General features: G+C 38.6%; 2 protein-coding genes across 4 annotated transcripts; one reads left to right on the top strand and one right to left on the bottom strand.

Moving 5' to 3' along the window:
- The first annotated feature begins 977 nt into the window (after positions 1 to 977).
- On the top strand, positions 978 to 23,599 carry LOC105199144 (alpha-crystallin A chain). Of its 3 annotated transcripts, none has more exons than XM_026133127.2 (4): positions 979 to 1,362; positions 12,495 to 12,611; positions 13,791 to 13,980; positions 22,691 to 23,180. In XM_026133127.2, exons 1-4 carry the CDS (start codon positions 1,175 to 1,177, stop codon positions 22,883 to 22,885), a joined length of 690 nt encoding a protein of 229 aa, XP_025988912.1. In that variant the 5' UTR covers positions 979 to 1,174; the 3' UTR covers positions 22,886 to 23,180. The 3 variants fall into 3 exon arrangements, with proteins under 3 accessions (XP_025988913.1, XP_025988912.1, XP_025988914.1); XM_026133129.2 differs by lacking the exon at positions 979 to 1,362 and adding an exon at positions 6,715 to 6,874; XM_026133128.2 differs by lacking the exon at positions 12,495 to 12,611 and having other exon boundaries at positions 978 to 1,362; positions 22,691 to 23,599.
- Positions 23,300 to 26,601, bottom strand: LOC105199042 (nischarin). Its single transcript, XM_011165949.3, has 3 exons — positions 26,180 to 26,601; positions 25,620 to 25,932; positions 23,300 to 25,538 (listed from the first exon to the last, which is right to left on the bottom strand). The coding sequence occupies exons 1-3, from the start codon at positions 26,305 to 26,307 to the stop codon at positions 24,573 to 24,575; spliced, it is 1,407 nt and encodes a 468-aa protein (XP_011164251.2). The 5' UTR covers positions 26,308 to 26,601; the 3' UTR covers positions 23,300 to 24,572.

The following is a 26,601-nucleotide window of genomic DNA, read 5'->3' as shown; positions in this document are numbered from 1 at the left end:
GTGACGTATTATTTGTTTTAATGTGAAAATAAGTTCGGTCGCAACGTAGGAAGCTAACACGTGTTCACCTCAATGAGGATTTCCTCGACAGGAAGGGAGTCAATTCCCTCAAAACCGTCAACCGTTTTATAATAATTTATCCAAGTACGTGGTATAAAAATTTAGCGTCTTTCTATATTTTTCTTTTCTTTTGAAAAAAAAGTCAGTGACTGTCATTAATACATTTTTAATGCACGTAAACTCATGTCTCCCAGCGAACGAATTGAAATTGATAGAAATGAATTTATTTCGACATTTTTGAATTCGCGCTTTCGATTCTTCGAATCCATTTGAAAAATAATGGGGACATGAATCCATCCGAATTCAAAACGATGAATAGCGTAGTATTTCGCATTTCAATTTGAGTATTCCGTATATGCTTTTTATTCATGCTTCTTGCATGACTAAGCGCAAACGCGTGAACATTAAAGTGAATTAATGCATTAAAATGAATTGCAATTTTCAATTCATGTGAATTCATTTTCGCACGCTGGAATCGAATACGTCAACTATATAATATTTCAAAGTTATTTTAAACAATCAAAAAATATAGCGCAATCTTCTATCTTGGGAAACCAAATTTATAATTATATTTTCGTGAAGAGCAACGGCGTTCGTAAGCGATGAAAGCGCTGTTTCGTCCCCGCGCAGCGCAGGATGTGGGCGGCAGAGACGACGACGTACGCTTTCCCGTTTCGCGTCCGTCAACTTTTCGCTAACAACGTTCCCGCGTTCGGCGATTAATATCTAATTAAGTTTAGGATCCCGTCATCGTGCGTGTCAAATCTCACGAGCGATCCGCCCGCGTCCGCGCCGCGTCCGTCGCGAGCGACCGCGTGCGCGGTCACGAGGCGGGCGGTCGAGCGCGGCCGAGCGCGGCCGAGCGCGGCCGAACACCACGAACGTTCTCGCCGGCGTCGCCGGGTATTTATAAGGGGTCGCCGGCGAGCGGCGCTCATTCCTTAGACAGGAGCGAGAGTGTGCGACACGTGTGTGTGACGTACCGGTTTCCTCTGTATTCTCGCGAGCGAGAGGGTCGTTCGTAGTTCGGACGGAGAGACGCGCGAGTCCTCGAGTCGAGTGATAATACGCAGTGACAAGAGACACGAGAGAGTGCAGTCTGCAGGCGGAGAACATGGCCGACAGTGGTATCAAGCGCAACATTCCCATCAAACTCGGTGACTTCAGCGTGATCGACACCGAGTTTTCCAACATACGCGAGCGCTTCGACGCCGAGATGAGGAAGATGGAGGACGAGATGTCGCGGTTCCGCAGCGAGCTGATGAACCGCGAGAGCAACAACTTCTTCAAGAGCACCACCAGGTACGTTCTCCTGACGAGAAAGAGAGAGAGAGAGAGAGAGAGAGAGAGAGAGAGAGAGAGAGAGAGAGAGAGAGATTCCTAACCTTTCGGCAGACGCGCCGCGCCGGTTACATTCTCCCTTTCGCGCGTCTCTCTACATACGCAACAAATTTATTATGTGTTTCGCATTGATTTTCGGAAGCTTCTTCGATCGCGGATGTTAATGTTCGATAGCGTTTGGCTCGCGTCGGTGACCGGTGACTTATGTTTACGAGCCAACGTATTGTATACATCGCATCTCGAAATCGTTTTCCGGGAAAATTGAATGTAAACGGAATTACGTATATCGGCACAAAGAGAAAGAGAGAGAGAAGATAGATCAAAATTAGCGCGTGCTCGAAAAAATGGTCTTGCAAATACAGCCACAATTTGTTGGCTGCAAAAAATTAATTAGAGTAGATAAATGCAATTAGTAAATATTATGATATCGCATACGTTTGATCTCGGTAATAGAGACGGAATTTATATCTGAAATGTTTATGAAAGAACAGAGACGGAATTTATATCTGAAACTTGTTTATAAAAGAACTATTCAGAAAGAACATTTTTTTTTATGGCGCCTACTCGTGTTGCCAATCATACTTGTTATAAAATTTGACTATAATTGGCAATAAGACCCAAATTTTCTAGAAAGATTGCAAATGTGGCTGCTGCAACTCTATAAACGCATAATATTCTTAGAATATGATAAATTATTACAGATTAGAATAATATTACGATATTTCGAGAATATTAATTAATATTTTTTAATATCATGGAATTATATGTCCACTTTACATAATATTCTTAGTGCGTTACTTTATTATTCGTGGAATGTCGTAAAAATATTTATACAGTTTTAAGATTTGAAGGAAAATATTTCTTGAAATATATAATAAGATTATTAATAACAAATGACATGTTTAAAATCTATTTTTTTATGTTGCACGACATTTTATATATTTTATTTTTTGCATAAACTTTATTTTACTTTAATAAAAAAAAGCATTTACATTAATATTTCAGAAATATTATTTAATATTTTATTTGATACAATATTACCTAGAATATTACTTACTTAATATTAAATATTACGCGTTTATAGGGAAATTTTATACGTGACAAACAATATTTTAGCAAATACAAAAAAATAGCAATAAAGTTTTATGACACCTGGAAATCTACCTACCTACATCGGCAAAACGTGCAAAACATTTTTTTGAGTGCAAGTCGCGGTCAATACTGGCGCTGTTGACATTGACGGTATCGATCCTTCGCTACCTCGAAACGTGCGAGCGAATCTAATTTGTCTGATATTTGATCTGTCGCGGTACTCCGCGCGAGAGGTGATTATTAGGGAGAAGTTGCGCGAGCGACCTTCGTATCCTCACGTCGATTATTTTTCTCTTGTTTTCGCTCGATCGCATCAGTATGCGGCAGGTCTTACATCCGCTTTATTTCTTACCGAGAGGAATTCTGTTGCGTTTGGCACGGCGCATCCGGCATTGAAATTACTGCGATCCAACGATTATTGGTAGTCGCCGAAGATCCGCGTATCGCGATTTGCGATAAGTACGTCTGGAATGAAAGAAATGTGTTTTCTTTTCCCGCGATAAAGATCGACCGACAGCTGTTGTATTTTTGTGCTACGCGAGTTTCGCGATTCGAGCGATTAAGCGATTGCCAATCTACCGATCGATCGTGCGCGTTATCGTGCACAAGTGCATTTCAACATCTTGAGACGATGATTCATGATCGTGATTTCCAAGGAGCGCTGTTATATAACGTTAAATATATAAAGATTACTGTTTCAAAGGCTCGAGAAGCGAAAACCGAAGTTTTCAATTTTTCTGCGAATTTTTTCGGTTGTAGGTGAATTTTTCCGTTAAATTTGAAAAATTTTTAGAAGCTCAGGGTTTTTTCGAGCTTGTAAAACTGTAATAAAAATATCTTCGGCCGCACACGAGAGAAGACGAGCAAAGTTTTGACGAAAGGGTAAACAGCGCGGCGTAGAAAAGCAGATGACGTCATTTGTAGCTCAATCGTGTCAAGAGACGTGGAATCGTCCATTTGCCTGATTAAATTTACGTCGTCGCTGCCCTGCCGAAACTCGAAGCGTTTCCACTTCTCATACTAATAATTTCAAAGACGTTTAAACGTCACCGTGCAGAAAATCCGTAGGACACGAACGAGCTGTCGTGAAAACGTGTAGTTACGCCATGTTATGAAACGCCGTCGTCAGCGCCGTCAACGCATAAACGGTAGGCAATACTCGCGTGGAGAACGCGAATCGGTCACCGAGACGATTCGCATATTGGCTCTGCATTTTTGCATCGATACACGGCCGTTTCGCGCATTTCTATTTATAGAGATTCCGTCACTACACTCGCGCGGACCAAGAGAGCCCCCTTTGGCGGCTCGAACGCGCGGAGCGAAACGGATGATCTCCGGCGAGTGCGTGCGTCGGAAATTTGCATACCCTCGTTAGCCACGGCTACGTGTAACTTGGTCGTCGAAATCGCTTAGGAAGAGGCTACGCGCTACTCGCGACGTCGAAAGATTATTGTCGGTTTTTTTTTTTCCATGGAAATGAAATAAGTTTTAATTAATTTGAGAGAAAGATCACGTTTGATGTAAAGGAATAATAAAATATTGTTTGGATTATTTTTATAGTCCAAATTATTTAAACGCGTTTCTCTGGCGCCGTTCCAGCATCCATTAAAAAAATTTTTTTCTTCACGCTCGGCATAATTCCGGACCTGTGAGGTCATCGCATATGTAAAATTACAATGTGTGCTCATAAAACGATTATGTGACAACGGACAGTGGAACAATATTTTCATATTTTGGAAAAATACAAAATTTATGCAATTATGAGAAAAAGTCGATTTTTAATAAACATTTTGAAATTTAATTGTGTATAGAAGCTTTTTTAATTAAAAAATTAAAAAAAACGACCGTCTGTCGATAGAGAATTTTATTACGAATAACTACTCAAATTTTCATGGAAAAATATTAAAAACTGTTCAAGTCGATATTGATGAAAAACAACGAAATTGATGATTTTTCGAACGTACACACGCTCACATTATTGCTCATTGCTAATTTCGTTATTTTTATAGCTTTTGCATTAATTTTTTGTGTCCCATATTCTTAAAATTATAAACAATTATTTTCAATATAAAAAATAACATACGATTTTTCGAAAATTCAGAATGTATGTAGTTCCTTAATTATCGCGAAGGCGCCTGACAATGTGTTTAACTAAGCTAAACAATACCATTAACTATACTTCGCAAAATACTATTTTTACTAGTTTATCTCATTCGCGCATCGTTCCTTCTGGCAAATATTACATTGTTACCCGGATCGAATTAGTCAAAACCACATTACAAAATTTTTATATGATTACAGGAATAATGGCAGGAAAAAATTTAATGAGGGCAAGATAATATAAGATAATTATTTTATAAAATAATTAGTGAAATACATAACGGTTTATACTAGGAAAAAGCAACAAGAGATTAAGCTGCTCGAATGCAGTCAGTTTGAACTTACATAACGGTTTGGCGTCAAGAAAACAGCGATTCTTCGTGTATCAAAGGGCAGCTGACACTTTTAGCGAAATAAATATCTAAAGAATTATGAGATAACATTACAAGTTAAAAAAAGAACAAGTTGCTCGAATCTACTCTAGCCTATCTTTGCCTTCGAGCGTGCACGTATTCTAATCGCCGACCTTTTCGACACTAATGATTCTCAATGTTTGTCGTACACGGTCGTGTACGACATTTTACATTATGTTATGTTCATTCTTCGCCGATCGGTAGTCCAACGAGATTCCCTACGCTAAAAAAAAACTCAATTTTAAGATACTATTAAAATATTTTATTTCTGTTTTTGTATAAAATACTTAAAAATATTTTAATTTTAAACGGCATTTAAATGTTAAATATTTGTATCCCTTTTCACCAAACGTAAATTAACTTTGATCTCGGCTCAATTTATCAATTCATAGAACCAGAAAAGGATAAAAATTAAGTTAAAGTGATGAATTAAAGTTATATCGATGAAAATGGACAAACGTTTAAAATATGAAATCTCTAAGGTGATACTAAAGTCATCCTTTTTTACCGACCAAACGTTAATTTTCGGGCACGCCGTTCTTCTAATTGTATTTACAGATTTAAAAATCCTTTTCCACAATTAAAGTATAGACATTAATGTATAACGGACGCTATATAAGGATAATGAAAACGAAAAAAATTGGAAAATTATTTTCAATTTTTTTTTGTTTTTCTTATCCTTATATAGCGTCCGTTATACATTATTGTATATATTTTAATTGTGGAAAAGGATTTTTAAATCTGTAAATGCAATTAGAAGAACGGCGTGCCCGAAAATTAACGTTTGGTCGGTAAAAAAGGATGACTTTAGCATCCCCTTACAGCTTTAAATAGACGTGTTCCTTTTAGCTCGACTTCTTGCACAGTTCATCGTTCCTCTTTCTCTTTTCATTGAAGAGAAAAAGAGTGAGGTTTTGAACTGTGTGCAAAAGTTAAACGGCTAAAAAGAAGGAAACAGGCCTATTGTTATCAGACACTCGAGTTTTACGCGGCGAATGCTGATTGTTTCGTCACGCGACAGGGGCATTCGTTAAACCCGGAACTTTTTAAATGTGGGAAACGCAACTGCATGCATACGTGTCGCACGCGAAATTACAAGCGATGTCTATTACGCAATTACGTCGCATGCGTCTCGTTATACGCACAACGAACGCGTTCACCGCATTTTTGACGGTACACGCACACCTCCGCACACATCTTCTGAATGCAGCATTGTCGCCATTCAAAACAACTCATTCGAAGAAGCGCGATGGGAAAGCGTGAAAAAAGAATGAACAATGCGCGTTAAATTCCGGGATTCTGTCCGCTTAAAATAAAGTCAGTCAACGTACTCTCGAGTCCGTATACTCGTTTCCTAAATAAACACTGGTTAAAAATTGCGTTTGCGTTGAAATTACGTTATCCTCGTAGCGGACGCGATGTATACACACATGATGCAATCGCCGCATCGCGCGCGTGTGCCGAAGTGAATTAACATTGTTTTCTTTTTTTTTTACACACTCGAGAGTACTCAATATATAGATGCATCTTTTTACGGTGCATCACGATGTTACGTCAACGCGATCTTGACATTGTATCGCGTTGCACGATCGCGAATCGTGCCCCCACTGGAACCGAGCACTAAATCGCGGCGCAGGAAAGGTGAGGAGCTTGCAGGGATCCTAGACGAGCGATTTTACGCAGTAATTTTTACGACATCGCCGAGGCAGCCGCGGCATCGGTCGCGCAGTCCGCGCTTTAAAGCGAGTCCGGCCGGCTCGGTTGTGCAAGAGCAGCTCTGTCCGCCTGCCCACCCCGGCAAGGATCACCGCGATGATCCCGAACGAGGATCTCTATCCCCCCGCGCATAAGACGGTCATCAAGCTTCGGTATGTTGCTCTGCGCGATTGTCATCGAGATCCGTTTCGGCAGGCTTCATCACTTGGCGAATCGAGTTCGAAATATTTTATCATTCAATTGATTCGATCGATTTTATTTTTGTACGATTATTTTTATATTTTCTCGATTAGAAGTATATTTTTTTAAATATATCGCAATTCGTCGGTTTAATTGTGATAATCTTTCTTTCCGATTCTCTTCAATGTTTTTTTTTTGTAATACATATCTTATAAATCATAATTAGACTCTTTCGAGAGACACGCGTGTCATCATTGACACGAGGATCCTGCCTGACGCGATCTATAAATACGCGCCGCGCTAAGCAGGTGCTCGGTGACGATCGATGGATCACTCGTGGGAGGTGAATATGGTCCATTACCAGGTCCGATAATCACGTGTTCCTGACGTAATTCTTATGTTCAGGGACGGTTACCGCAAATAGACGAGCGCGCATAACGCGGAGTGCTGCAGCATCTTCGACGCGGACGTGTTATTAATGTATTGACTGCGGCCTGTCTAATGGATAGACAGCAATATATACAGACAGCGATATATAAAGATGTTATCGACTTTTCGTGCACCTGTTCGGATTCTTTTTATTCCTCGCCACTACTTGAATTCGACTTCACTAATAATTCGTATGTTTCGGAACACTGTTTAGAAACGTGACGAGATTTAATAATTCCGCATCGATGAGTTTTGTTATTAAGGATGTATAGGACGTCTCTCAAAACATTAAGATTATGCAAAAAAGTTACCGATTTTTTTGTATTGCGTTTGAAAATAGTAGAAAAATTTTGACGGTGATTTCCTAATTGGTTAAAAAGTTATTTCAATAAGAGGTAAACATGTGGTCTATAAAAATATAATTAATAATGAAGTAATGAAAAAAAATCGAATTTTTTAATGTAAGTACATTAAATATTATTTAAGATAATTTATGTATAAAGTTTCATTGTGGCGCAGAGATCAATTCTGTAAAATAAACAAAATTTATTTATTTACGAAATAACTGAAGAGACAATCACAATGAAACTTTGTATAAATCATCTTGAGTACTTAAAGTACTTACACAAAAAATTGAGATTTTTCTTAAGTTTGTAAAAAATTTTAATTTTTAATAACAAATCGAGTAAATTAAAACATGTTATTAAATAAAAATATCTTATTCATACAACTTTCATATGTTTATAGCTTATTTTAAACGTTAACACATTTCAAAATTTTATTTACTTTGCAGGGATCATACGTTTGATCCTTAAATAACAGGAAATGCTAGAACAGACTAGTTTTCGAATTGTTCAATGCTAGTAAATTTATCGAATTATTTTAAAAAAAGTAAATATCTTTTGACGTGTACAGATATAAATTTCTTATTTTATATTAGGTAACTTGTGATACGTTTCGCGACAGGAAATCGATAATTGTGCCATTCCCAACATTATGCTTCTTTACCTTTTTGCTCGAAACGAAGATACGCGAGATAAAAGTTTCATAGATTTGATATTGCGCAGCAAGTAGCTTTCTGATGCTTCCGGATAGATGGGGGCGGACCTTCAAACAGCGCGTCAAGATGCGAGCAGCAACAGGAAATTACCTCTTATATAGGCAGGGCAATAACTTGCTAATTGACTTTGGTGAACTATGCTAAACTTCATGCTTGAACTTTCGCGGATAAACTGACGTACTGTCGGCAGGCATCGCGATCGAAGGCTCGTGCAACGCGATGCATGCGTGCCAAAGGGAGATTCACTTTCCGCTCACTCGCACACTTTCCCACACACACGCTCTTTTGTCTCGTAGTACAACCATGGTCTTTCTGTTACACAATGTGCCGGCGATGACTGCCTGTGAGAGTTAAGCGATTCATTGACTCCCGGTCGACCATTGGCATCGTGTAATAGCTAAATATGATTCCGCCAAAACGCGCTCGCAGTGCTGATTATCTTATTCGATAGAGTTAGTTAGCTAGATATGATTTACGATGCGGATAATGAATTCTTTGTCATGTTCGTCGAACAAATCGAGATATAACAAATAATAATAATAATAATTGCTACAGTCATAACTCTATTATTACAAATTACATTTAATTTTATAGAGACATTTGTCAAAGTTACATATATTCTCGTATTTTATTTTTATAATTGAATCAATATTAAAATATTTCTTTATTTAAAATTTTTGTAATAATATTTACATTTCTGTTACGTTCTGTCTCGTTAGAAATGAGAGCGAAGAATACACGGATATGGCTTTATAATTTCTGCAATGGAAAACTCGAGCTGATATTTTTATTTAAAATTGTGCTGTGCTGATACGAGACTTAGAAACTGATACAAGTTATACCAATCATTTTCTGCGATTTCAAGTAGTAAGTAGGTAGAATAAACAGATAAGATAAATACCGCTGACTTACTCTTTACAGTCAACAATGAGCTACTATGCTTCGTGTTTAACATCCTTTATTGTAACTTTTTAATAAAACGTTTTTCTTCCTACTTATTACATATACACTAAGAGAAAAACATTTTTTTATGAAAAAAAAATTAAAATATTTACTTTTGAGTAAAAATATACGAATATTATCTTAAATATCTATATAATTTTGTATTATATTTTTACGTTTAAATTTTGCAAATAAACTAATAATATTATTAAATTGTTTTCTTAAATTAAAAAATCCGATTATTTTGAATGAAAAAATGATATAACATTTTCTAGAATTGTAAGGAAAAAATACTTGATTAAAAATTATTTTTTTATTTTATTTACATAAATATTTCGATTAAGAAATGTTTAACTTGACTGCGAGTAAACAAGCTATTAGAACTCGCCGCCGAGAAAATAATTTTTTTTTGTTTTGTTTTAAAATATTCTCTCACTATAAAAATAAAATGTAATCATTGTAATGCATTTTTTATTATTTCTTAAATTAATTTTGTTACATCCAATTGATTAAATGAGTGATAAAAAAACCGGTTGTTACGGCACGAAGGCGTGCAAAACAATGTGATGGATTGAAGTTAAAATTTACTATTTCGTGATCCGCGACTCGTTTGGCCTTTTCACTCCGACGAACCGGGTTTTGTAAGAGCTTGCGCGCTACGGTTGACCTCCCTCGACTTCATGAGACGAGATCCGACCTTTCTCTTGTCTGGCATAATTGTTCTCTACCGCATTTCTCTCTTATTCTTTCCCACGCAACTTTCCTGCGACTTTACTCGAACCCTTTCGCGCTTCCCGTTGACGGAACGTTTTGTGATATTTAAATGTTACGAGTCTAGATTCGATCAGAATTTAATGATAATATATAACTCGGATTTCTGTAAAAAGTATAAATCACACATGCGTGTGTGCATATGCATTCTCGATAATAGATTTGTCGAAAAGTAGCGTGGCAGCCAATTTATCGAAGAGATTTATTAATCTTTTTCTTCGATACCTATACGCACGAAGGAAATAAAGCGCGGAAAATAATCGTTATTATTACCAAACACGGTATGTCGCGTGACGGGATATAGTGACGTTTCGTTCTTAGAATCGTTTTACTCTGACATAGAATTTATTCGACCATCATGAAACTTTATGAATGTCGTGCACGATCTTATTTCTCTTGAACACTAATTTCTGTCGAAGATATTCATGCATTTCTTTAAAATATATGATTTTTGCTCCTAGAAGGGCAAAATATTCCGTCAGAAAAACCTAAAAGGAAATGCGTAATAATAACTGAGACATTTTTCGTGGCTTTCATGAAAATTTTGTAAAAGCGTTGTCATTGCATCTGTGTATCACGATAAATCATCTCTTCACGTTTATACGAAGAGTTACGATCACGAAGGAATAATTCATAGCTGCTATTTAGAGAGAATGTTACTGTTAGCTACGGCTTTTCTCCTAACTTACCAAGATTTACCTCGAAACTTGTGTCAATTTCGAGGAACGATAAATGAGGCTGGAAAACAGCGGCGCAATAGAATTGTTTCGCGGTTAAGTCAAAGTTAATTTTACGAGATAGGAGCTAAGGTAACACGAGCAAACGTGACTTGAGAAATCACGATCACCCTCGTTGCAAGTACGGCTGCGACGACGTAATTGCATACTATTTATAGTCTCCTCCGTGGTAGTAGGTCGACGACCTTTCCGAAGACAAGGCAAGACGCTTCCGGTATCGTGATATTTAGTTCGATGTTATTTCGCGCGACGCTACAAATAATCCCGTTCTTAAGCACGCTCACGATCGATCGGTGTTCTCTCGAGGAAGGCTTAATAAGTTTAACGCCGATTATCGGCGGTAATTAATAATGTTGCGTTCTCGCGTCGAGAAGGATCATCCGGATAAACGCAGGTGCCCGTTCGGGAAATTTTCGTTTCATCGTAAACAGAATATTCATTTCTTTTTTATTTTTTTCATTTTATTTTTTTACGTAAGTCTAGAACGGATAAGATTTATACATTATGCATTTGCCGAGTGCGCTTATTAATTTCTTAAGTTGTACGAATAATTTGTATATAGCATTTATATAGCATTATTAATTTGCTGCGTGTTTGACGTGTGTCGATTGTCTTACTGCTTTTTATCCTTCTTTCGAAGCGATTTTCCAGCATTCGTGAATATTTTAGATTTGCGATAGATATTGGTTGCGTTGTTTCTGGTACATAGACGCGATATGTTTTCTATTCCGTAACACGTTTTAATGCTAATTTCTATGATTCATTTTTCTAATTTACGGTATACGAGGTCTTAAGAATATATGAAAATGTGATTAAAAAAAATAATAAAACTTTTAAAATTATTTTTTTCGCAGTTCAACTTGAAAATTTTAAGGAATCACGTCAGCATTTTTGAACCAATTGAAATGAAATTTATTGCAAGAAGATAAAAATATGATAAAAGTAATAGCAGAGCAAAGTACATAATTTCAATTCAATTTTGCTTGGAACGTCGCTCGCTCGTTGTTTCTTGGTGCAAATAAGTTTATCGCTCTTATCGAAAACATTCTTAATTTATCAATATAATCCGTTAATGATTTTTATATATAATTTCAAGTGGCGTTTCTTTGTCAGAAATTAGAGATCAAGAAAATTCGAGATATACATTGGTATAATTTTAACGAGAATGGTTTTCATCAACGGCGAACAAACTCCGAACAGTTAAACAGTCGTTGTTAAAACAATAAAAGTAGACAGTCATGAATTTACATGACCAAAGTTAGTTTCTCAAATAGATTCGACTATTTGTTCGTCGGAAAGGACTGGTGCTGGCTGATGAAGATATAAATAGCAAACAAGAATTATTTATCATTAGTGAAAAGCAGAAGCTTTGTAAAGGATCTAAGTTCTAACAACCATCCGACGAATAAAACTGCTAATCGCTGGTGAAACCCAGTCTGGAATCGCGGGGCGAAGATTAATCGAACTGTACCGCCAAGAAACACACGAGAGCGAAAGATCACGTAACCGCGGATTAAAGTTAAATTCGGATGACTCCGTATAACCGTCAGAGTTAATCGATATAATAATAACAACAATCCCTCTTCCTGCGCTCGACTACCGTCTCGCCAACTCTGAATGGCTCTCTGCATTGGCACGTGACTAACTATGAAGTCGGCACCACACGAGCACCAGTGAGCACCACACGTCGACGACCTCGAAGAGCGAAGGTTGGGACAAGGTCGACCCTGCAGCACCGTCGAAGCGGTCCGCGTTCGACAGCTTCAAAAGGTGATGCTCTATCGTAGAAAAAAAAGAGCAAGCTCACAGAAAAGCACACGAGAAAACGAGTCGATCGATGTAGGGGACGATCAGTCTATGGGATCGGAAGGATGTTGAGCGTCACGAAGGCGCGCATCCCCGATTAAATTTGTAAAGCCTGCCGGAGGACAAAGTAGATCGATGCTTCGTTTTAATATAGTAGTAGTTAAATTAGATCGCACCTTACGTTACTTTTCAGCCAGAGTTTTATTTATCCCGCACTGTGTCGTTTATTTCTCGAGTTTGCATCTTTAACCCTTTGTAGGATGAATTTGAAGAATAAGGTGGGAGTTAACGATTTAGAGCGCCAAGATATAATCGAGTAATTCGGATCTGGTTAGGTAAGAAGAAAGCAAATTGTTATTGATCTTTGAAAATTTCAAAATCGAGGATTTAATTATTGCTAATTAATCAGTTTTTTTTTTTTTTTTTCCAATGTTAATGAATCATTTGATTTTATCAAATTTATATTTGTCGCGTTACATCAAAATGTTAACGTATGTAAATGTATTGGAGGATAAAGATTTAAATCTTAAAAATTAATAGCGTTTTTTTTTCTACGAAGGGTTAATATAATTGCAATCGCACCAGAGCAACGAACGAACAAATGTCTGCACGTTTTGTGACCCCACATTCGAGACGATGATATCATTTTACCCTTCTTGACACTATTCACACATATATCTTGTGTTCTTCACGGTTCTGCTGTAGTAGATCATAGTGCTGCGTGTAAGAGTTATAGTAACACCAGTTAGTTAACGCTAGAAAAGGCAAAGCGCGTTAATTGCCAATTAACGTTTCAAATAAGTAGCTCGATTTTCTTATTATAATCATTTCACTTTATCTATTTCTGCGTGTACGAGTAACGAAAATGGTTACGTGAAATACGCTGACCTTTTTAGCGCTAACTAATATTAACATATTTTATATTAATGTCAGTCTCTGCGTGTATTTATTTGATTTCTTCGCCCATCGACATCGTAAGTAAGGTTTCACATTGTTCACCAGCTGTAGAATAGTCAACAGGTTTTACGTTAACGGACGCCCGGCGTCGCTCATTACTGCATCAATGTTCCCGACATCTCATTTAGACTTTACGTACGAGCAACGACCGTCGGCGATAATCGAGACTTTTGTTTCAAATTGCAGTACCACCACGCAACAGTCCACTCAGAACAGCAGTTCTCTGAGCCCTCAGCACGATCATGCCTGGCTGGACGGCCTCAACAGTCCCCTCATCCAGGACGAGGGTGACAACAAGATGCTGAAGCTGCGCTTCGACGTTTCGCAATACACACCCGAGGAAATCGTCGTCAAGACCGTGGACAACAAGCTATTGGTGAGTGAAATCATCGCGGTTGAAGTTCAAGAGTACGACCGTGAAGCTGTATAACGATTCAATCGTTTTTTTTTTGTCGAACATATGATGAACGTTGTAGAAAAGATTTTAGTGTTGAAAATAATTTGAATATTCAATTCTATTTATATTATCCTTAATATTTAATAAGTCGGAATCTATCTTTAGTAGTAAATTGATTTATTCGGATAATAGTCGTTACTCAGAGCCTGAATCGTTCAATTTACTGCCGCGCGATTTCTCCCGGTTCATCTGGCAACGCGAAATTATTACACGGTTGACTCATCACGCGCGCGCGATATTCGCCGGGACGGTCTCTTGCACAACTTGGCAAGGTGCAAATCTGGCTCAAGTTTTTTGCGCAATTGGCGGGACACAAAGTTGTCCGTCACGCGCAACGTGCTCTGTCATAAAGCGAAGTTAATTACTCGCAAATTGCGCAGAACAACAGTTTTTTTTTAATAGACTATTCATTTACGCCTCTCGTTCATAATCTATAGTCAACATGCTCGTCAAGTAATAAGTGACGCCGAGTACCGTCATTTCCTATATTTTATTTTCTCATGCTAAATAGAAAAAACCTAAAGAATCGTAAGTTATTGCTCTTCGAGTCGATTGTTAAATAAATAAATGTAAATTTAGTCATACGGTGTAAAGATCTTTCAAAAGATTTGCATTTAAAATATATTCTTGGCCTCAATTTGCATGGCGGGATGGAATGACGGAACATGCGGAATACTTGTTGCTATTTGCGGATCTTTATGAACTGTGAACATTGTCGAGTGTTGTAATTGATTGCGTTACGTCATTTCTCGCTGGAAAGGCAGCCTCGCCGAGTATAATTCGAAGCAACGTCTCATTTCGTTTCGCGGTTTCGACGCAATTGACTCTCGCTTTCGCGCAACGTGCGACTCTCGTTCCACTCGAATGCAGTCGTGTCAATTGATACAAATTCGACGAATTTTTGCGTCTCTCTCTCTCTCTCTCTCTCTCTCTCTCTTTCTCTCTCGCGTCGCCGTGACGAAGACTTAAAATTTTAACGGCAGGAAATGAAATATCGGAGCGAGAATTCCTCGGGGGGAATTTCTACGCGCGTCTCTTCGAGATCCTTCTCTAACGTTCTTGCGCCGCGAGACCTGGACGGAAATAACCGTCGCCGAAAATAAATTCACGCCAGTCGTCATACCGGCGGACCGGATTAATGTTCGGCCATTGTGAACAAACAAGCCGAACGCGAGATGCGGGATGGCGGCGCGATTACGCTTATGAATTACACAAGAGACGCGTCGTGTTAATACGTTTCGGCAGAAGCGACACGACAGGCAACGTAATTTTATGCAAACGTTAAATTTAGTAAATTTAATGTAAAAAAATAATGTTTGTGCACGCGCCAAGCGATCGATCGCTTGCGTTCCCACGACACAAGGGCTTAGAAAATTGAAGATGCTCGATATCCGTCTTTTCTTGTTGCAATACGAAACTAATCGCGATATAAGCGTGGTATTAGCTATTGATTTCGATAAGAGAGAGGTAATAGAGCGGAAATCGAGTACTCCCCCATCTTTCTCGTGGGCACGGGTATCGCAAAAGTTTCTCTACCGTTATGCGCGGAGATCGGATGATGAGGGAGGTCATTGCACTCTCATTCTTCGCGATGGAAGAACGATCGTAATGATACAAGACTCGGCGAGAAACAAGACACGGCATTATTCTGACGATTTGCTTGATAAATCGCTGATCGAGCGTACTGCTTTCATTTTATTTTATTTTTTTTTTTTTTTACTTCACGACCTCTTAAAAATCATTGATTCTAAAGCTGGACGCTCCGAAAATCTGTTGCGCTTCTGCTTCAATTAGAGTTTGTTTAGACTGGAGGGTCGATTTCTCTTTAAAGAGATGGCTTTCCCATTGTTTTTCTTAGCATTGGTTTCAAGTAGTTCGTAGTAGTAGCTCGGTGGAAGTGCTTCGCGGCTGTCAAAACAATCTGTCTCCCGTGGATTGTCTGTTACACCCCCCTTTTCAATTCGAAGCGATGCGTTCTCGTTTTCGATTCGTCCGTCCCTATTCGCATTCGTCTTCTTATCTTTCTCGAACGAGGTCGTCGACATATCAACGCTCGAATAAATTCTTTATCCACCTCGGCATCTGTTTTATTCTCCGTAAGTTCGGGCCAACCCAATTTTTCTTTCGTTCGTTCGTTCGTTCAATCTCTCTCTCTTTCTTCGAGTAATCCGATTCCAGTCAGAAAAACATTGATCATTTATTCTCGTGATACGGCGGTCCTTCTCTCTGATATAATTCCGAGGGCAATGGGAGCGGTCGCGGTCGTCCCATAAACGGATTCGCCGGGCGGGGATCTGACGGCGACGACGGAGAATTCGAAACTCCGCCTGTCGCACAACGTGGTCAGGGTCTGGCGAATTCAGGTCGGTCACGCAGCGCGAGCGGACCTTAAAGGGCTCGACCAAGGACGTGCTCCGAAGGACGAATAGGCCGGGCCGGACTACTGTGTACGGGAGTAGAGTAGATGAATTTACAACCGGCTGACGTCATCGCAGAAGCAGCGAGAAAGCGTGTATCCTCGTCTCCTTTCTCGTGCCTATCGCAACACGTGGTATGCAGATTCATGCTGGACATTTCGACAGAGATTTAATTGAAGGATGTACATTGTAAGAAAAGTCAGATGCCTATTTAATGTTGACGATTGAAAAAATACGAGAAATGATGATTAATTAAATCCATATGTTGGATGATTATATCTCATTAGGGACAGATACCAAGTTTATCGAAGCCTCATGTTAGTTGTAATAGGTACTCTGTATATCGCGTAATTGATAGGCTTCGTACGTATCGGAAATATGATCTTTTGTCTTCATCGTGGAGGAGCGTCTTATTAAATGTCCCGAGTTGATAATATATGGGCGCTTTAATCAACTTTCGAAAGACTTCGGGGTCTGTTTTCATTCGCGCAAAAGCAGAAGTAGAAGTAGGAACATGAAAATTCACGGTTATATTTAGTTTGTGAGTCAGAGCTGCCAGCGGCTTACGTTATTTTCGACAATCGCGGCACCGAATTTCGAAGAGCAGCTATCACAGATAACTATCGATATCGTATATTTCAGTGCAAACCTCCTTTGCAAGCGAAAAACGTAATTATAAAAATGTACTATAAGATTATTTACAAATATGCAAATATGACAATACAGTGTACCAGAAGTCAATCGTAATACGTTTTATTAATTTTTTTCTTTTAGATATAATTGTACTTAAATTAACGAAAGAAAGACTGCGTAGATAAAAAATAGTATCACGTCAAGAAATCTTAAACAGAAAAAAATTAAATTTTGCTTCTTCATGCAAACAAATTATATTCGTTTAAGATTATAAATTCATCCAAGAAGATTTTATTCTTGCTAATATGTGAAACAATGAATTGTTGATTTGACACAAATTTTTTTCCACGCAAAGATTGTTTTTGCGCATATTTGAAACCCCCGTGCAATAAAACAAAAAAAAAATATTAATAGAATATTACTGTGATTGATCTACTTCTGGTACAACCTGTATAATCTTAATACGAAAAATTTAAGCGTTAAAGTTTCTGAAACATTCTATAATATACTTGAAATGAGTCCCATCGCGCGTACCTAGCCGTAACCCAGATCTCGTTGCCGAGCTAGTCGAGCAGATCGGGGGTGCTGAAGTTTGGCAAATCGGACGCTCCAATGACTAGTTGGTTACAGTTGGTAGGGTTGCGTAATTCTCGTTTCTCGTAAGACGATATCCGCCGTGAAAACTTAGATCCTGCGAGGAGTTGGGTTACCGCAGTTCGTTCTCGGCGTCTCTTTCCTTTTCGTCTTTCCGTTTCATTTTCTCCTTCGCGCTCTTACTTTTTCTCTCTCGATTTCGCCGGGGTCTAGGGTTACCCGCGCACGCTTTTCCCCTCGTGGTGCTTTTGCTCTTTTACAGTCGACACGATCGATAAACCCGAAGAACGTAGCAACAAGATAATTGCCTTAACGAATAACCGCCGTCACGTGAGACTCCATTTCGCGACCTGCTCGTTGGAACCAAAAATCTAGGTACTAGATATTTTTATTTATCGAAGATATTCGTGAGGCAGCCGAGTGATTAAAAGAAATTTGCTCTCTCTCTTTCTCTCTTTCTCTTCAGCGGCAAATCATTGAGAAAAGTGTTTCGAGTGTTCAGATCGCGGAAATAATTTGTTGTGCGAACTTAAGAAAAGAGAATTAACGGTGAGAATTATTAAGCAACGAGAATTGATCGAGCCACTACTTTTCCTTTCATTAGCTGTAGAGTAAATTTTGCAAGAAGGTAGGAAAGGTCAGCGAAGCTAATTACATCAGCCGCCTTCGTTATCTCGGATACTTTTACATCCGTTTATTATGCCGACCGACCACGAGGCGGTGCCAAGGAATTCATACCTGCGAATTATGCAAGGCGACACGCGCGCCTTGAAATCAAATACGAATCCGCTACGAGTCTTACGACTGTAAACAGAGAGCAGGAGAGGAAAGAGATGCGCGTTGGATGCAGAGGCAGATTTCGCGTCGAGTGTCAGCCGAATTTTTCAGCACCGCGCAAGGTTAAGGCTCATTTCGTTCGTTGGCATTGTGTCGCGCACGATGACAGGTAGACCCGCTCGGCAAGGTTCTCAGTCGATCTTCTTCTTCTTCTTCTTCACCTTCTCTCGTCGCTGTCGACGCGAACGCGGTGGAGGATGTTCGAGAAGCGAACCGAAACGAACGAGTGTCCAACTCATTAACGGCTTTTACGTAATGCAATTAGCACGGTGTCAGCCTCGCCTATCGCTTCGCGTACTCTACCTTTGATGTTGTTTGTCGCATGCACTAACGGGCGCGCCCGTGTATCCTGCACCTGCATTTTTCTCGCGTGCGACAAAGCCGTCGAAGACACGCTTCAAGAGATATCATCGCGATTAGAGATGAAGGGCGAAGATCACGGCCCGCGGCAAGTCAAACGTTGCGATTTGATAGTAGGAATCGGCGAAATTGTTGATTCATACTCGGGATGTTTGACTGTTTCAAATATTTTTCTTGGTACAGGATACATTTTTAAAAAATTGAGACAGGCATCGTTTTGATATTTAATTAATTTAATTTAATCAAACTTGAGATTAAGCTTGATGTTAGTGAGATTTTCTAAGGCATCGAAAATACAGCTTTAACAGGCATTTAGTTTAGTCAATTATGTAAGCCCTCTTTGGAGATACTTAATTAAATTAGGGAGATTTTCTGAAGCATCTCTCTCTCTCTCTCTCTCTCTCTCTCTCAAAATTAACAAAGATTTAGTTAATTAAGCTCCTTCTTGAAGTACCTAAGTTAAGGAGCTAAACTACGATTTTAACAAATTTTAATCAATTTAATTGAGCATTTTTGGAATATTTAATATTAAAAATACTCGGCATTAAAAATTAGGGAGATTTTCCTAGGTAAACTGGTATTTTTTAAAAATTAATTAACTGATTGAACTTTGCTTTTTCTTGGAATATTATTAAAGATCAAGGAGATTTTTTTTTAAGTGTTATAAATAAAGCACGTCGAGTTTAGGATACTTCGCTAGGTACACGTCACAAAAGCAGTGCTACTCTTGTTTGATCACGTGAGTCAACACATACCTACTCGCCACCGCTTCTCTTCAAGGCGAATCGCTCTCGCTTCGCGCTGTCATACAAGCTCCGCGATTTCTAAATACGTCGCTGATCGAACTCGCCATTAACATGATGTAACAACTCCGTAATAACACCCGTTTACACGAAACTCAATGGCGGCGCTATCCGCGAATCGCGCAGTCCTCGCACGTCTTCGAGCAGCGACAGCGCGCTATCGGAGCATCTTTCACGATCCACGCATATAAACTCAGTTTTAATCAGAAATTTAATCTTAAATCCGTCAAAGTGCTATGAAGATATTCTAATGCGAACCGCGTCTGAGACGGCGATAAAAAGATAATGCTCTGAAAGGACAAAGGCGCGTAACGAGCGCGATACGCGCCGGAGCCTGATAAATAAGCCGACCTGTACCTCATGCATATTTCATTCGGGCGCTTTTTTTCGCCGCTGGAATCTAGGTGAACTGCTTCGCGACGAAAAAAAAAGAAAAAAAAAGAACGATAATGAGCGCAGTGCAACTCACACGAGCGAGTTGCATTTGAAGAATTCGAGACGCGGGCCGTACAAAGAAATATCCGCGCACACATACGGAGCGGCGATTCCGTTTCGTGATAAAATGTAAATTCTCATCGATCGCTGAGTCAACGGAGGAGGAGCGCTCGATAGAATCTCTAGTCGCGAAGAACAGCGAAGCTCAAGATGGATATCGCGAAGAACTGGGATATGAAGCGTTTTTCGTATTATTTATTTTCCTTGCAAGAATTTGCGGAATAAGAAGGACGATAGCTCGCGGGAGAGACAGGGTCGAGGAAGGATGACTCGCAAGGATAAGCTTTGAAAATATCGATTCGCGTCGACGTAGAAGGTGGAGAAGCGATGGCGGTACACGCTCCGCCATCTTCCCCGTTCCCGCTGCGTTTCGACCCCTTTTACGACTTCCACGGCTCAACGTAAGACGCAGGCGTCTTACAAGATTGTGTCGTGGCTCTCGTAACCCACTTTCATTGTGTAGAACGACGGTTCTTTCACGGCGAGAGCCCGGTCTCATTTTCCGTTTAATGAGTTTCCGTGACCATATAGTTATTTGTACTATTTGTACAGTACTACTTGTACTACAGTTTTTTTTCTCTTTGAAGGGAAATACATCATTTTACAAAATGAGACCCTACACTGAGAAAAAAAATTGCTTGAAAAACTAAAATATTTAGCACAACTAAACATTGGGTTGATTTAACAATTATTTAGTTGCACGAAAAAAGATGTAGTTCGTTTATATTAATCATTCCAATTTTTTATCTAAGAATTAATTAAATCAACTCAATATTTAGTCGGTGCATATTGAACTAAATATTTTAGTTTTTCAATCAATTTTTTTTCTCAGTGTATTAATACAAATTTTATTGTATCTATTTTTTATTTATAATTAATATTTTATTGTGAATTTTTTGAGTGAAAACTTATTAATTTTTTTTTTCTCGAAAGAGAAATATCCTTTTTGCAAAATGAAACTACATTACTATAAATTCCATTATATCTCTACGCTGAGAAAAAAAGTCATTAACTTGATTAAGTTTCTTCAGTTCAAGTATTTATATATTTGACTTATATAAAATATTTGAACTAAAGAAATTTAATTGAGTTAAAAAATTCAAATTGACAATTTTTTTCTCAGTGTATACATTTACTTTTGTATTAATATTTTATTATCAATTTTTAAAATTAATTAAAATTTATAATTATGCAATTTATAATTTCGCAGTATTTTTGTAGATTCGTGTCAGACGACTGAAAAATAATAACGATAGAAGCATTTTAGGAATTTGTAAAAATTTGGAAAAATCGTTTTTACGAAATACAGGTTTTTGTCTCTTATTTCATGTAAAAACGATATCTCGGGTACATCTGCGAGCCAGTGCGTACGCTTTAGTCGCGGGTGGAAAAACGAGATCGATGTCTGACACAGTGTACTAACTTACGCGTCTACTAAGGAGACGAAACCTACGCATGGTCGAACGTAGCGGGCGCGGCGTGACTCATGGGTCGAACGCATGAGTAATACGGTCACTATTACAGGGTACTCTCGTTGCCCTATTTCCAGATCGCTCAGGGAAATTGCTCGTTAGAGAGTCACGAAGGACACTCATCGAGCGTATCTGTCCTTGTAGTTGTCACTCGTGAAATTCGTACGCGATGTAGCGATAATTCTTGCCATTCCTGCGATTCAGAGCCTCGATAACGTCAGCAGAAAAACGTATGACGTGTGACCGAAGAGGAAGAAGAAGCAACATCGGGGGATCGTTACTCCGATGCATTCGTAATGACAAAAATCAATCGCGATGTGTGTATGTACTTTTAGAGGCGCGCGCGAGGCGAATATTAACGAGAGCTTGTAAATTCACGTCAGCGAGCACGCATGACGCATACATTCTGTGAACAAATTGCAGGCAAAATGTTAATGCCTATTAACATCAATAATAATTGATGCTAATAATAAACTTACCGTACTATGGAATAATTTGGCTACCGGCCACAATATATTTTAGTTTCAAGGTGGCAGAAGCTGCCGCATTAAAAGGGTTGCTTGCAATCGTCTGGAATTAACTTCTGTTAAAAATATTCTTTTTCTTCCTCTGTTCGCATAGATATTTCACAATTATTACATATATAAAGTAAAGGATAAAAATGGTTAAACTCAGTTTATGTAATCTAATTTGTAGTTATTCTGATTGATTATATGATCGAATGATGTAATTATAGGCGAGTTTTTCAATGATCGATCGATTGACTAATCGTATTATGCATCAAATGTAACTTTGCTCTGTAAAAGCATTTGCATGTATAATGCAATCGATTAATTAATGAAATGGAAAACTCGCCTTATATAAAATTATTACATAACGCCTTGCGATCGCATGCAATTCACTTACATTTAATTGTTAATAAATTGAATTAATGTGAACAGCGATAATTGTAAAGTTTAAGTTATCGTGTGACTGTCATCTCTCAGCGTTTAACGCAATGCAATTTTCGTTTGTCCAGGTCCACGCCAAACACGAGGAGAAGACGGAAAGCAAATCAGTGTACAGGGAATACAACCGGGAATTCCTGTTGCCGAAGGGAACCAATCCTGAGAGCATCAAGTCGTCCCTGAGTAAGGACGGTGTCCTTACCGTGGAGGCGCCCTTACCGGCGATTGGCTCGGGCGAGAAGTTAATCCCGATCGCACACCAGTAAACTCAGTGACGAATTGCGGAAAGTCGATTTCTAATTTTCTGCCTCGAATTCCTCCCGTTCCCACTACCATCCGACTTATCCAGATTCGACCTTCTCTTCGTAAGTCCTTATATCCTTCTTTTACTACTACCTATTATAGTAACTTAAAGAAATTGATTATTCACGCGAAAAAGTTTGACCAATTTTAATTGAATAGCAGAAAAAAAAGCGACCGCGCCAAGTGTCTGGTGCATGTCGCGACTTTCATTACATAAAGGATAAATCAAACGTAGAGCAATTTCAAAGTGTTGCAAATGTGAAAAAAGTCAGCTAAAATGTTTGATAAAATATTTTTTTTTTTTCCTTTTTCGTACGAAGCAGCTTTATTCCTTTGATATACAATATATTTCCGATTCCCTTGTAGAACTAGCATAATTTTTTTTTCAGAAATGTGCATTACCTTTTGAAACAATGTATTTTAGTTAGACTTTTTTTGAGAAGCTGTGAGCTGTATTGCTTACTTGTGCACTTGCGTATCAACGAATTGAAGCTCATAAATCAATGGGAAAATGACCGTTTGTAACGGTTAATTTATGTACGTGTTAGTTTAGGTGTACGTTAAAAGACTATAACACAATGCTTAGAATATATGATCATTATATTGATATTATTTATGAATATTTTAATATTTCTGAAATATGCGCAATATACACTCGACAAATACACAACACAAAATACATACACATACACAAAACATACGACAAAACGTAACATTTAAAGGTAATGCGAACACAAATTTAAATAAAAATCTATGACATAAATATAACAGTGTACGGATTTATATGTTCCTGATGATAAAAAAATAATATGTAAGAATAATTATGCCCCCCTTTCCAATAAATAGGTAAGTAATATTCTGCTCGAAGTTAAATTTAAAGTGGTTTGAGAGATACATATAATATAAATTTTTCAATATGACATTGATAACGAGATACATATATTATCACAGACTTTTGTCTTTATTAACAAAATATTTTTTTATACATAGATGAATCTTTCATGTTAAATTATTATAAAATTGTTATACATGTGTTTTTTTAATTGAAAAGATTTAAACATTATCTCACAGAATAAATGTAACTTGCGATTTATTTGCACTAACTCTAACAAATAATCGGCAAGATCGTAATATCAATCAGTGATAACGGTAATTATATATATAAAATACAATGGATGCGCGGGTTAATTCATTGTTAGACTATTGATAAAAATCTATGCACATGATATGTATAAAATAGTGGAAATTTTACAAATTTCATTTAATTAGATGACATATTTACGTAATTTTATCATGGATTACGTGTAGTTTTACTTGCTTTTAAAAGCAAGTGTTTGTTGCATTTTTAAAAGCGATTTTTTATCTCAGATTTATACTTGAGATTGACACGAAGACTTTATAAAACTTTTGGTATGTTCTTTGAAGAATCATGGTAGAAATAAAAAACATTCTTACATATTATCCACTTAAATTGTAGGAATAAAACTAGCAAATGTACAATAAATCGAGACCAAAAACATTGTTTTACTAAGAGGAAGGGATCAGTCTCGTAATGATAAAATCTACATACCGTATAAAACATTTTTGTATCTACATTCCTTATGTAACACGGTCGTCGCGATAAGAGGAAGAGAACCACGATTAAAATTTTTATATACTTGGAACCTCGGCGGAAAACAGCGGCGCGTCAGACGCAGTGAACGATGGTGATTTACCTTCTCTCGCGATGCGCAAAGCTTGATGAACCGATACGGTATCGAGTTCCTTTTGATTTGGTTTTTCGTTGTCCAAGCATATGTCGGCAGCTCTCTTACCAAACGGCTCCAGTACCTTTACTCTATAGTCGACTATCGTCGATACCGGATTGCCCGTTAGTCTCAGGTTTTCTAGGCAGGGCAGGTGACCGATGTGTTTCACCTCCTCAATTTTCTCGATACGATTACAACTCACATCTAAGCCTTCCAACGAATACAGTTTCGAGAAGCTGGTGAGCGACGTGAGTTTGTTTTGCGACAAGTCGATGTAAACGATGTATCCGAGTCTCGTATGGAGATCGTCCGGCAAACTGGTAAAATTGTTTGATGCTAGGTATAATTGAGACAATCTCGGCAACAGCGTCGCGTTGGAGATCTCGGACAAGTGATTGTTGTTCAGCGTCAAGCATTCTATGTGCGGCAACAGTTTAATCGCCTCGTCTATAACTTCTATGCGATTGTCACTGAGGTTCAAGTGCGTCACTTTCATCCATACGTGAGAGTCATTAGCGTTCTCGATATTCTTGTGAACCTCCTCGCACATGGCCAGTTCAACGATATTCCTGAGCTTGGTGTTGGTAACTGTCAGCGTGGTCACGGTATCCCGAAGATTTCCCATGTTGTAAATCTTGTCGACTGGGTAACGATCGATCGTTAGGTCCCGCACATTTTTGAAGGTGGATAAATCGATAGACAGAGAGGACGGATAGATGTTGCTGGTTTTGTAAGGCTCCGAACTTCCTTCGATCGTGAGGCTGGTTAAACGAGAATTAAAATCCAAAACGTGGCTGAAGTCGTATTCTTTATCCACAACTTCTAACAATGGGCACGGTTGCTTTAATCTTTCACTGATTGCGTACAGCTGAAAATAAAAAGGTAGATAGTAAAAGATTGGCATCATTGTATCACAAATCTTTATCGAAACCGAGCTGGTTTTAAATACCTGTATAGGATTGAACTTGTGACTCGTCGAAGACTGTAGCAGAGTGTCGCCTGTTACAAAAAATTCCAACGCCATGCTTTGCACCAGAAAATATATGTCGTACTCGTGTAGATCCAGGAATAGGGCTAGTTCTCTAGGCATCGCTTTCTTCAGGTAATTATAAACAGCGTTGAGATATATCTCGAGACTCTGTCTACGCTTCTCCACGAAAACCTCGCACTTGTTGCCTATGAGCTTTTTTGGTGGTAAAATGTCCTTCTCGACGCAATACTTGGAGACAAAGTTCTCGTGCAGTGCTGCAAACGTACTGTACCTTTTAGACACAAAGAGACGTTACAGATTTTTCTTTTCCCCCTTTTTGCACATATTTTTATTGCACACTATAAATTTTGCGCTTCTCTTTAATTGAATTAACTAACGTTATACTTCTTATAAAGATATGTAAGATATAATCTGAAGTTCTTACACACATACATAGAGTTAAGTTTCGAGCTAAATAATAATAACAACGAAACGAATTTGTCGTTCGCGAGGAGAGTAAAAACGAGTGCCAATGTTACCTGTGCTTGACGGTCCATTTGATAGACGCGATTGCAACCTCTATGCAGTAATACGTGACCCCGTCCACCGTGTCGACCGAGGGTATTTTCAGATGAACGTTCTCCTGATTTAACAGCAGGCACGCCATGATCAGGCCGTGACGGTTCCGCGATGATTCCGCCTGTATCTGGCAAAGGTCCCTGCTCGAGCTTCGCGGACAAAGACGGCGACCGAGAGGTTATCCTCTCGCGTAATCGGCAGCTGTCGCCGTATCGTCGCGGGTTAGCGCGGTACGCGAGGCATCGCGATTATGCACGTACACACGCCTCCGCGCTTATCACAGACGATTCGCGACGAACGACGTTGCCTCGTAACGGGAGACGAGGCCGCTCGACACGAGTACGCAGCATCTTTGACAGCTGTCGCGGAAGAAAAAAAACAG

This window comes from Solenopsis invicta, chromosome 2 (assembly GCF_016802725.1).
Source record: "Solenopsis invicta isolate M01_SB chromosome 2, UNIL_Sinv_3.0, whole genome shotgun sequence".
Classification (NCBI taxonomy): Eukaryota; Metazoa; Arthropoda; class Insecta; order Hymenoptera; family Formicidae; genus Solenopsis; species Solenopsis invicta.
This window is presented reverse-complemented; position numbering and strand designations above follow the sequence as displayed.